Below are 12718 nucleotides of genomic sequence, written 5' to 3'. Positions count from 1 at the left end.
AGAGTAAAAGATTTTTTGTGTCTGTATCTGTGTTGTCCGCTAAAGGAAGGGTTCTCTCCCATAATAATAATAATAATAATAATAATAATAATAATAATAATAATAATAATAATAATAATAATAATAATAATAATAATAATAATAATAAAAATAATAATAATAATACAAAATTTTTACCGGGACAAAAGTCTGTCCGTATTTGAATGTGTCTGCTATTGAGAGGTGTCCGTTAAGGGGAAGTTTCATTGTGTATATAAAATATTACCAAGCTAATACTTGTATGATTAAGAAAACATATTAACTTCATTTTAAGCATTGAAGGTAATTTGGATTTTAAAGACTACCTAAAACGCAATACCATTCCACGTAACCATTGAACTTTGTCTAAAATTATTTACTATAGTAGTAATTTCCTTATTATTTTAAATCTTAAGTCACTTAATAGAGAATTTAAATGGTTCGTCCAGAAGGTAAAACAGGGAATGAGTAAAAAAAGATTTATTGCTCACGTGATACTACAAGCTTAATCTGTTTCTTCAAATGGTTCAGTTATTTATCATATCATTTACCTGTTTCTCTGTACTATCCATGATATGTTAGAACCGAAGTATTTAATAATTTGCCATTAGGAAGACGTTACCTTATCTGCCAATTGTTATTAAAGAGATCATTAAGGATAGAAACGTTAAAATTAGATGAATATAATTAATAGGATTCGTTTAATTATTTCTCTTGCACCTTATACTATCAAATTCTAAATGGAATTAAGTTAGTATACCGTGTCCCTACCCTAAAGTCCGATAACATTTTTCTTAATTTATTACACAAAAAATTTACAAGTGATATAGCTGTCGCGTGTATGTCACATGAAAGAGTATCTTTTTTTTTTATGTATGAGTTCACAATGCCTCGATATGGGAACCATGTGTAACACGTCATATGTCTAGACGGTAATCACATTCTGGCCATATTCATTGGAGCATATCCTGAAAGTGGTAGCAACTTCGTCACTCCTGCGCTCGAGTTCTACATTTTCTGGCAACGGTGGCATATACATACTATCTTTTGTGTATCCCCATAAGAAGAAGTCACAGGGAGTTAGATCCGGGGATCTTGGAGGCTACGTGTTGAAATACTGATCATTTTTCCCTGCTTGCCCTGTCCAGCGGTGAGGTAACTCATTGTTCAAGTATTCACGAACGATGTGATAAAAATGGGGTGGGCAGGCATAAATAGGCTTCCTGCTTGGTGCTTCTTTCTTGTATCTTGTCCTAAACTTCCGTTGCACATCTGTAGCATTCTTCTTTTCACTGAACTCCAACACACAGAAAGCACGCTCTACACCAGAAGTCGCCATGTTTACAACACGTCAACACCAACTGCGGTGAATGTAGGAACTACGAACATTGCCATAATAATAATAATAATAATAATAATAATAATAATAATAATAATAACATTTGAGATACTCTTTCATATGACGTATACACGAAAGCTATATCACTTGTAGTTTTTGTGTAATAAATTAAGAAAAGTGTTACTGGACTTTTGGGACATGGTGTATTTCATTCCACTTGTTTGAATATTATAGCATATAGCGGATATTCACATAATTAAGTCGTAGTTTTCGTAATTAAATTTTACTTTATTACTTCAGAATTTGTGTTTGTATCTATATACCACAACATATACTTAAATTTTCTTTTTTTGTATTTTAGGCGCAAGAACCCTTGACAAGTCCTGGAACAAACGACTATGTATAACGCGTTCTGTGCCAATTTAGTGATAATGTTAGATTTTTTTTCTGTGTAGAGATATCCAGATACATTTTTGGAGAAAAATTAAAATTTAAAAAAAAAAAAAATAGTGGTGTGTTCTGTTTGTTAAAATTCAAATCAACGCAAAAATTAGAAGTTTCTCACAAATTTTGGCTGCTAAGTGTTTCGTCAGCAGAAGCAACAGTTAAATTTGAGATCGTGATGATGATGATGATGTGCTCATTTAGCAAGAGTCAAGTTACAAAATCGACAAAACAAAAAAGGAAAAGCGCTATTTTTTACTTGTGTCTTGTGAAAGTGCGTTAATTAATTAATTAATTAATTTACCCGTGCCATTACTGTGATCTGTTTGTGTGTGAGTGTGTGTATGATTATATATATAAAAATATATGTATGTATAAATATGAAGATATTTATATATATATATATATAATACATGCAAGATAGATCTGCTGTGGTTTTCTTTACTGCGAAGAAATTGCATGGGCTTGGAACTATGCAGTGATACAAAAAAAGAAGAGGAAAAACTTTGACACAAGTGTTTTTTTTTTTGTGACGAGTTGATTTTTTTTTCCCTTGGAATAAAGTTCCATCTAAGAAAAATTAAGACGTAACTACATAAAAAAGACACTATACTGTAAGAGCAAATCCAACAAGTCTGGAAGTTGGAAGCAACAAATGTCCATTTTTTTCCCTTTAAAAAAATCCCATTTCCCTCCGATCACGTTTCTGATATATATATATATATATTGTACAGTTGTCATATTTTATAGTGAAAAAAAGCTTGGTTGTGTTAGTGGACAATTCGTATGTACATGAAGAGTGTATATGGTGATTTACAAACAAACAAAAAATATGTAAAAAAAAATTACAAATAAACCAACCATATGTAGATACATAATACATATATACATATATCTATAGATATATATAAATGGGTTGTGTATAGATTATTAATAATACGTCTTGAATTGGTTGGTTGATATACGAGTGTTCGTTAACACTTGATTAAAAAGGACTCCTTGTTTTTTGCCAGGAGTACAAAATGATTATATTTAAAAAGATGATTTAAAAAATGGTGATTTGGAGATACAAATGTGGTATTCTGTGAATGTCACTTTTTTTCTCGAGATATATATATTTGGAAAAAAAAGTACTAAGAGCGGCTTTAGGAGAAAAAAAAAACTATTTAAGTCTATAAATGTTCATTTTTTTGTGTATATGTGGTTTAACAAAACAAAGGTGTTGCTAAGTGTACTTGGGTACCTTTATATATATATATATATATATATATATATTCATAACAGTGCTGTTTTTACATTCACTTGATGCTGTACTAGCATAGTGCGAAAGTAAAAAATAAGTAAGTTAGCAACACAAATTCGTAAGAGTAGTCATAAATTTTTCTTACTTTCTTTACAAAAACCTTATGAACATGGCTAATTCATTTTTAATGTAATAATAATAATAATAATAATAATAAAAACAAAAACCGAAAATATAATGTGCCAATTAAAAAAATGAAATGTACAATATTTTTGCTGCTACACCCAATTTTAACAGCCATGTTTAGATGAGTTTTTTTTTTTTTTTTTTTTTTTTGTAAAACTTGTACATAAAAAAAAGCAAAATGATTAATGTTTCAATCATGAATTGGAGATTTTGAATTCGATATATTTTGTGTATATTATTAATATGTAAATGTCCGCTTTGTTAGGTACTTGTTAATCCTCCTTCTTCTCCTAGAAGTTGGTCTATTTTCAGCGAACCTGTACCAAATTTGCTCAAAATAACTGTTTTTGTCTCCTCGTTTTAATCATAATTTTGCACATTTTGTTGCGTTAGGTGTTCTGATTTCATAAATACACAACTAAGTTATCTTTAGTGATAGGTTATTAGTACGCAAAGCATATTTTAGTAAATATATTTTTCTTTACTTTTTTGGAAAAAAAAAGTTTTGATTCATCAATTGAAATTTTGATATATTTTGTGTTATTGTTTGCAATTTTTTTTTCCTAATTTTTCTTCTTTAACGTTTAATTTGTTAAGTAAAAATGGGTCTCAAATTCAGAGCGCACACAATCTTCTTCCTAGGAGAAAGTCGAAAAAAAAAAAACGAATATTTATAAGCTGTATAGTAAGTTCTGTCCAATTTCGAGTCATTGGTTGTTGATGTCTGTCGAAAAATCATTGATGACGTAAATTAAGTTCCTAATTAGAAACATTGTATTGTATAATCATGCACGTTTTTTCCTTTTTTTTTTTAGAAATTAACTATGAGGAGATAAAAACAAACCTTGTTCGATTTCTTTATAAAGAAAAAAAAACATTTATATCTGTTACCAATTAGTATGGTGCTGCTGCTATGATTTTTTTTTCACATTCCAGATATTTAGTCGCAATTAAAAATTTAACTAGACTGGAATGAAAAAATTTAGGAGCTGTACATAGACTGTGTATGTGTTATATATATAAATATGTGTAATTGCCTTTTTTTGTTGTTGTTATAATTTAGTCACACGATTTTTTTTCTTTGTTGTATGACTTTGTAAATTTCTTCTCTTAAATATTAAATAAATAAATAAATAAGAAAATAAAGTAGTATGCCTTTAAAAATATATAATTAAATTTCAATAGAAGCTGCTTGTTCAAAATAAAGTTTAAAAAAATCTCTGACCCTACCAACATTTATAAAAAAAAATATTGTAATGAATTTTGTATATACTCCATTTGTAAATTTCACATACTCATAAAACTGTTTTTTTATTTGAGAAAGAGGAAAAAAAGAAAGATATTCATCTGCACTATTCAAATAGTTAGAAAACAAAAAGATACAGAATGGAAATATTTCACATATTACGATTGCTCACAAAGTGCATTATCTTGAATTCTTCTAGCTGTACAAATATATATATCTTAATAAAAATAATTTTCTTGTACATTATTTAAAACCGCTTTTTGTTCCGAAGTAATTTAAGAATATGAAAGGATCTCCCTTGTGAGAGTTTCTCGCTGATGTTTATGTATTTTTTTTTTTCCTATTCCTCGCTTTCTCTGTGTCAAATATTAGTTTTCTGAATGAGAGATTTTGCATTTGTGAGTTTTTTGTTACTGTGATGTGCTTCTTAATAAAGATGATCTGCTAATTATGCCTTGTTTATTTCAATTTACTTCCAAATAGTACTTATTGGTGTTCAAACGAAATAATAAGTCGGAAGAATTAAAGCAGTACTATAAAACTCAATGTCTTACAAAAGGAACGGACAGTGTATGAGACGTGTTAAAAAAAATACAATCAACAGGCAAGATTAAACAGTTTTTCGGGAACGATACCATGAGCATCTCATGGCTCAAGGAGTGGTACAACAGATTCTCAAACTATCTTGGCAAATTTCCGCATTCTTGTGGTTCGTCAGGATCCTTAGTCTCCCAACATGACGCTGTATGACTTGTGACTTTTCCAAAGCTTGAAAATCCCACTGACAGGAACCTGATTAAATTCTAGACAAGACATGCGGCATACGACGGCTCAGCTCAACATCATTCTAACAAAAGACAAGACATTATGTGGCATACGACGGCTCAGCTCAACATCATTCTAACAAAAGACAAGACATTATGCGGCATACGACGGCTCAGCTCAATATCATTCTAGCAAAAGACGAGACATTATGTGGCATACGACGGCTCAGCTCAACATCATTCTAACAAAAGACAAGACATTATGCGGCATACGACGGCTCAGCTCAACATCATTCTAACAAATATGTTCCAGAAGTATTTCCAATAATCCATTGCAATGGTACGATCGCTTGGATAAGTGTGTGCATTCCCAATGAAACTAAATTGAATAAGAGTGAAGTCACTGTAAGTTAACTGAATAATTGAATTTGCCGACCAAAGGTTAGGTATTTTTTGAACACACACCTTTTATGTATCGAATAAATAAAGAAATGAAAAAGGAGATTAGTAATGAGTTCCCCGATTGCGGAAGAACTCATTAAATTTAGCAAAATTATTTTTTATCGTACTTCATTAGATTTATTTATTCACAAAGTTTCATGCAGCACTAGGCCAATTAGCTGAAACTGTACAACATAAAGACAAAACAAAACACATAAAATACAGAAAAAAAGTTCATTTCTTAATATACAAGGTTCTCATCAATTGAGTTCTAAAGCTCCTCTCAGAGGTAAAAATGTTATATTCTGTTGACAGTGTATTGTAATCGTACGCTAGTCTGTAAAACAAGGAACGCTTTACAATCGATAATCTAGATGTTTCACAAGTTAGCAAGTTGAGAGGGCGAGTTCGCCAGTGAGGAACACGGAAGTTAATCTGCGGTAGTAAAAATTCAGTCAATTTTGCCATTGGTAATCTTATACAGGTAAAGTAAATCAGCTCCGCGGCATCGTTTATGAGGAGAACATAAGCTCATTAAAGATATTAGTTCTTGTTTTGAGTAATTACTTAACTCAGGAATTCTAAATCTAACTATGGCAAGAAAGAAGTTTAAAACCGAGTCAATGCGAGATAGATTAGTAGGCACTGCCATGTTCCATACAGGTGAACAATATTCAATGATCGCAAAAATAAAAGCCTTATAAAATATCGTACGGGCAGGGAGACTTTGTATTTCTGGAAATCTAAAGAGTAAAGTAAGTAGTTTCATAGCTCTGGATAAGATCGAACCGATATGATCTGCAAAGGAGAGTTTTCATCAAACACAACAATTAGATCTTTTTTTGAGATGAGACGCGTTTGATAGGTACATAGTTAACATATATCTGTCGAAGAACATTCTTTGTTAAGGAAATTGAGATTGTAGTACATTTATTGGGATTTAGAGACAGATTCCAGGTAGAGCACCAATTACATAACATATCAATATCAGCTTGCAGTGAAGAAGCATCATCTAGAGTGTTAACTACTGTGAAGAGTTTACAGTAATCAGTGAAAAACAATATATTTGATGAAGAGGTCGAAAAGATGCTAGGTAAGTCATCCATATATAATAAAAACAAAAAGTGGACCCAGCACGCTCCCTTGAGGCACTCCGGATAAAATGGGACTAAACGGAGATACGAATCCAGGAAGAATGACGCGTTATCATCTACCTGAGAAGAGATAATCTAGGAAAGAGAGGATCTTGCCATGAATGTTTTATCTATTAGAGAGTTTGTAAAGTAACAACTTGGTGTTTATGGTGTCAAAGGCCTTTGATATGTCAAAATAAACTATATCAAACTGGGAGTTAGCCATGGATGTTCGGGCCGCATGAGTGACTAACATGACAAATTAGTACACTCTATCTTTTACTATTTTCTTTCAAAGAATAGACACAGAAGAGAAAGAGAAAGAGAGGTATGTAGAATGAAACTTGTTTTCTATCTCCAGATTTGAAGATTAATATCATACTGGCAGCCTTCTACAGATTGGGAAAGGTACCTTCCGAGGAACACCTATTAAATAACAATGATAAAAGTTGGGCAAGTGAGTGTGCTGTGTTACAGAGAAAATTGAACTGATATTGTTTGGACCAGAAGAACGGCGATGTTGATTTCACTTTATCAGGGAAGGTAGTAATTGTAGTCAGCGAATGCAAACACACAGATTGGATCTTAGGTAAAGAATGGGGAGTCCCAAGTTTAGAAAAGCTATTGCAAAAGTACTCATTGAAAGCAGCAGATCTGTGCTTTCCATCGAAACTATTTGAGTTGTTGTTTATTTCTTGCAGGATACGGGGTTGCCGCCTCCGGGAATTTATAAACGTCAAGAAACTATTCGGTTCAGAAGTGAATTGACATGATAGATTTTCCACATATTTCTTATATTTCGACGGAGTAGATATTTCGAAGTTGCCTAATGTTCGAAAAAGACCTATACGTTTGTTCACTTGGAAACTGCTTTTATAGTACCCAAGCATGGTGTTTATTTCGAAGAACAAAACTAGCTTCTGTATCAAACCGCGGAGGGAACTGACGCGACCGTTTCATTTTTCGCGGAACAGTCTTTAAGAACCGCAGAAATAATATCCGTAAAAAGTGAAACAGCATCGTTAATATTACCATTATTCAGTATACACCAGGGAATTAAATCAAGGACACGATTTATACGTTCCATGGTGTCTTCTTCCATGGGCAATAAACTCTTTTGGCTCGAAACTGTTGTTATTCGATGATGGTTTAGTCAGGAATATCGACGTCCAAAGATTCATGATCCGATGAAAACAAATTTCTATATGGAGTAATGGCCAGATCACTTAGAGAGGAGACCACATAATCAAGTAGGGCGGCGACCACGACGAGTTGGAAATAAGTTAAACTGACCGACGCCTAATCCTTGACTAAAAACATATCTTAAAACCAGTCGTCACTGGGACATTTACTTAACACCTGTTCTAGGATCAGTCCCATCTATTGATAAATTAAAGTCACCTGAAAGAACTATATCGCTATCATTGAGGGCTGCAAGCACAGAATCCCTACAATTTTCGAGCACGAAAATAGAGTTCCTGTGCGGTCTATAATAATACCCAATCAAAAGATTTTTTTTTTTTTTTTTTTTTTACTTTTACTTTTTGCCAACCTATATTATTTCACAGTATTATGCAGTGAGGTCATTGCATAATTTACACTCCCATTTATTATTCACACAAATCATAACATCACCACCACGACTTCCTCGATCATTTCTATAGATGTTAAAATTTGAGACTATGGGAAGTTCACTGTTATCAACACTTTCATTTAACCAGGTTTCCGTGCAAATCAGTCATAATTAGTTAATTCACCTATATGTATTGTACAATCAGTCATTTTGTTTTTAACATTTTGTAAGTTCTGATAATACTCCGAGAAAAAAGGAACAGAATTTAATTGGATATCACCACTGAGAAGAACTAAGACTAGAAGATGGGCAATAAGATGTATCAATTTCTCCTGATGCAAGCACGAAAAGTCGGTTATCATGCCGTAAGCTGAAGTTGGTAGTTTTCTATGTCCAAACTCTCAGCGTTCAACAGAAACTGTAACATGGTCAGCCGTATATGCAGTTTGTTTAAATAGTAGCACCATGAAGAAATAAATCTATATATATAAAATTGAAAACTACTATGTTTGTGACTCTAAATCTCCTGAGCCGCCCGACCGATCTCGATCAAATTTGTAACCTGGATGAGGTTTGAGGCTGGGCTGGTTTTAGGCTATTCACTTTGATGGTAGAACTAAGGAAAGGGGGTATAAAAATAAATAAAACTTAATATCTCCTGAACCACTCGCTTAAATCTTGATCTTGATTAAATTTTCAACATAGATGAGGTTCAGACCTGGGATCGTTTTTACGATTTAAATTTGACGGAGCAACGTAGGGGAGGAGAAGGAGGGGGAGATATATAAAAATCAATTTATATAAGATTGAAAGTGACTACAGGATGTCTCAAAAGTCCCTTACCACCCCTATTAAAATCCAAATGGATGTACTTTCAGCGAATTTGATATGGTAGGTGAACTTGAAGGTTAGGGGGACACTTTCTGGCGTAGGGTATGCGGACGGCCGCCATCTTGAATTTAACTTTTATTACAAACGCTACGTGGGTCATGTGATACATGATCATAGGCTAGAATTTCACCAGAAAACCGAATCTTGGTCTGAATCGATACCTGACACCAAGGTAAGACGAAAAGTATAGACCAACCTGGGTGCATAAATGCTTCCTTTCGAAGTTATAGACTGCCGAAATCGTGGCAAAATGAACTTTAAGGGTCCATAGCTCCAATACATGGAACATAACGTAGTCGAGTCAAGACTTCCCTTAGGAATTACTGTGTGTCCTATCCCAATATCCATGTTTCAGAATCCTAAGGTACTCACGCAACAATTTTTATAAAGGGAGTTTGGCATTTGGCATATAATTTGAAGTACTCACAAACTATTATAAAAATTGTTGCGGAAGTACCGTAGGATTTTGAAATATGGATATTTGGATAGGGCATATACTAGCTCCCAAGTAAAGTCTTAACCCAACTACGGTAGATCACATAATACTGGAGTTATGAACCTTTAAATTACACTTTTTCATGTTTTCGCAGCCTATCACTCCAAAGGGAAGCATTTGTACACCAAGGTTGGTCTATACTTTTCGTCTTATCTTGGTGTCAGGAATCATTTCCCAAACGTTCAGTATTGTTTTGAAACATCCTGTATATTAAAAGTATAGTGTAAACAAACCAACGTATCTCTTTCTCACTGTTCGTCACATTCATCTAAAATGTTCTGAATACTCAGATTCCAGATAGCGTTTAGGACTGCCCAGTGCCCTTCGCCGTACATTGAGGAATGGCCTGTTCTCTTGCACGAGTTCCTACCTTTATTCATGCTGCTAGCCTCAAAAGTATACACTGCGCCGTTTTAGCCTTATATCCTTCTCGCTGCTAGTATTTTTATCTTGCCCTATCTCATTTTATTGTATTCTGCGCATTTATTGGTAGGTTTTATCTATAGTATTCAATGTTTTAAGTTTTGTTTTATTGTTAATTTTCATTTTATTTCCACATTTATCTTTTTTTTAATACCTTGTTACTAATTAATCGTTTCTACGGCTGATCAGTCGTTTTTAACATGGCAGTGACAAATGACCAAGTTGCTGGCATCCAATTTCCTCCCCACAATCAATCAAAAACAAACGTTTAATTTAACCTTGAAAGTAAAACTCTAATGGGAACATTCATGCGAAGAACAGGTCAGTGTTCCGTGTGCCTACTGGTGAGACTGGGAGGCTTGTCATGGGCAAAAATGTCCAGGCTCATGATGTCGGTACTCACGAGTTCGAAACTCTCACTCACCATCACGAAATAAGTTTGAGGTTGAGTAATCGCGAGTTCCAAATAATGGTATAAGTACGAGGGGATGTTGACTTAATTATCTGAGCATCATGTCGAAATGATAATGCGAGCATGTCGAATGAATGAAAGTTGAAATAATGATTTGGATGTGAGGTCGAGCGACAGTGTAATGTCAAAATGTTGTTTAGCGTGAGATCAAATTGATATGTATGAGGTCGAGGTTGGATTGCCAGCGTGAGTGTGAGGTTGTGAGAGGTTAGTCCAGTGGTAAAAGTGAATCTGAAAAGGTAGGGAGACGAATGACATCATGCCGTCTCTCGTCCGCACCTTTGCCCATTGTAATTTTTAGGACATTGATGAGGCCATATATATTTTTGGAAATGGCTGAACGCAGTCCTGCCGCGTTCCCCCCTCACTTTTACCCCTTGGGTTAGTCGAAAATGGGTATCTGTCATAGAGAAACGAGACTGTCAATCTAAACGAAGACACGGACAGTCAATGTTGGAAATAATGTCGTTTTTTTTTTTTTTTTTTTTTTTTTTTTTTTTTTTTTTAAAGACACAATAGTTTCATGTAAACGACAGATACATTAGTACAATTGTTCCAACGAAAGCTGCATGAGTATATTAAAGTAGTAAGTTATTTGAAACTTAATTTACCAGAACGCTTTCATATACGAGCCTTGTATCAAACCGTTTCGAAACAAGTACTGTAACACGCCAACGGGTAGAAGCGCAAGGCTAAAGGCACAAGCAGCAAGCAACAACCTCCATTTTACGTGCTTCATAAGTCAATGTGCCAAAAGACATCGTCCTATGTACATCGGGAGCTTTACAGCTGGTGCTATACTGACCACGTGCGTTACCATGTCTGTGATTTTATTATGGACATCAAGCTAGAACAACGAGTGAACGTAAAATTCTACGTGATACTGGGAAATCCGCCACAGAGATGCTTAACATGATTCGGTAAGTGTACGGCAAGGCTGCAATGAGTCGTTCGAGGTGTTTCGAGTGACATGCTCGCTTCAAGAGCGGAAGAACATCTCTGGAAGACGACGAGAGATCAGGATGACCTCCAAGGAGCACAACACCCGAAAATGTCGAAACCATTCGGCTACTTGTGCAGGAGGATCATCCGAGAACAATTCACAACATTGTTGCCATTGTCGATGTGTCATACGGAACAGTGCAGGCAATCCTCACATCTGATTTGGGTATGCACCATGTTGCTGCGAAGTTCGTCCCCAGGCTGCTGACCCAGGAGCAGAAGGGACACCGCGTCGAAGTGCGCCAAGAACTCCGTCATCGTGCCGTGGATGACCCGTCCTTCAGGCCAAGAATCATTACCGGTGACGAATCTTGAGTGTACGGGTACTAACCTGAGACAAAGCAACAGTCTTCTCAGTGGAAGAGTCGATCATTTCCACGGGCGAAAAAGGCGAGGCAGGTCAGAAGCTCGACCAAGTGCATGCTCGTCTTTTTCGATATTTGTGGCATTGTGCCTCATCCCCATAAAGTTTCCATAAAATGTTTGCACATCGAAATGCTAGAGCACTGAAAAGTAGCAAATATCTCAAAATTCAAGCCACTTCGTTGATGAAATATAAGTTCTTTCCGGGAGATAATGGTTATCCAGTCTCTATGTTTATTGACATTTCTCGTGGTGTATCCAATGAATTGTCAATACTAAAACACTTTATAGCAATCAACAAAGTATTTCAAGCATCTGATGCGAATTTCTCATTGTTGTTGGTGTGAGATGTGCAGTATTCCTCACTTAACAATTTTATTTCCACATCCTGCTGCACTTGTGTAGAAGAAGCTTCGTCCACTACTTCAATACGTACTAGTTCACTTGTAATAATATTTAAAAAGTTTTCTTCCGAGTCTTGATCTAGCACAGAAACATTGTTATCGTAGAAGCAGCAGCATCTTTGCTCACTGAAGTTCTCATAATAATGGTGGATCACTGGAATTTCCTGTTAAAAGTCTGAGCCTATTACAGAATTCAAAAGCTGTAGGATTAATATAAAAGATCCCAAGTTCTCAAATTCGTGAAAAAAAATCCAAACAATCTCGTTGTTAAAATATATAT

The 12718-nt window shown here is 34.6% G+C and overlaps 1 protein-coding gene across 7 annotated transcripts in view; it reads left to right on the top strand.

The window, feature by feature from the left end:
- The window catches only part of LpR1 (Lipophorin receptor 1), a 484208-nt gene extending 479281 nt beyond the window's left edge, over positions 1 to 4927 (top strand). For all 7 annotated transcript variants that reach the window (XR_014128710.1, XM_081742361.1, XM_081742362.1 and 4 more), the window contains one exon: positions 1719 to 4927. Coding sequence is in view for 6 of the 7 variants with exons in the window: in XM_081742361.1 (XP_081598487.1) it covers positions 1719 to 1763 (45 nt within the window). In the remaining variant the exon portion in view is untranslated. The remainder of the gene's footprint in view (positions 1 to 1718) is intronic.
- The last annotated feature ends 7791 nt before the right edge of the window (positions 4928 to 12718 follow it).

Source organism: Thermobia domestica, chromosome 16, assembly GCF_964235325.1.
Source record: "Thermobia domestica chromosome 16, izTheDome1.hap1.1, whole genome shotgun sequence".
NCBI lineage: Eukaryota > Metazoa > Arthropoda > Insecta > Zygentoma > Lepismatidae > Thermobia > Thermobia domestica.
This window is presented reverse-complemented; position numbering and strand designations above follow the sequence as displayed.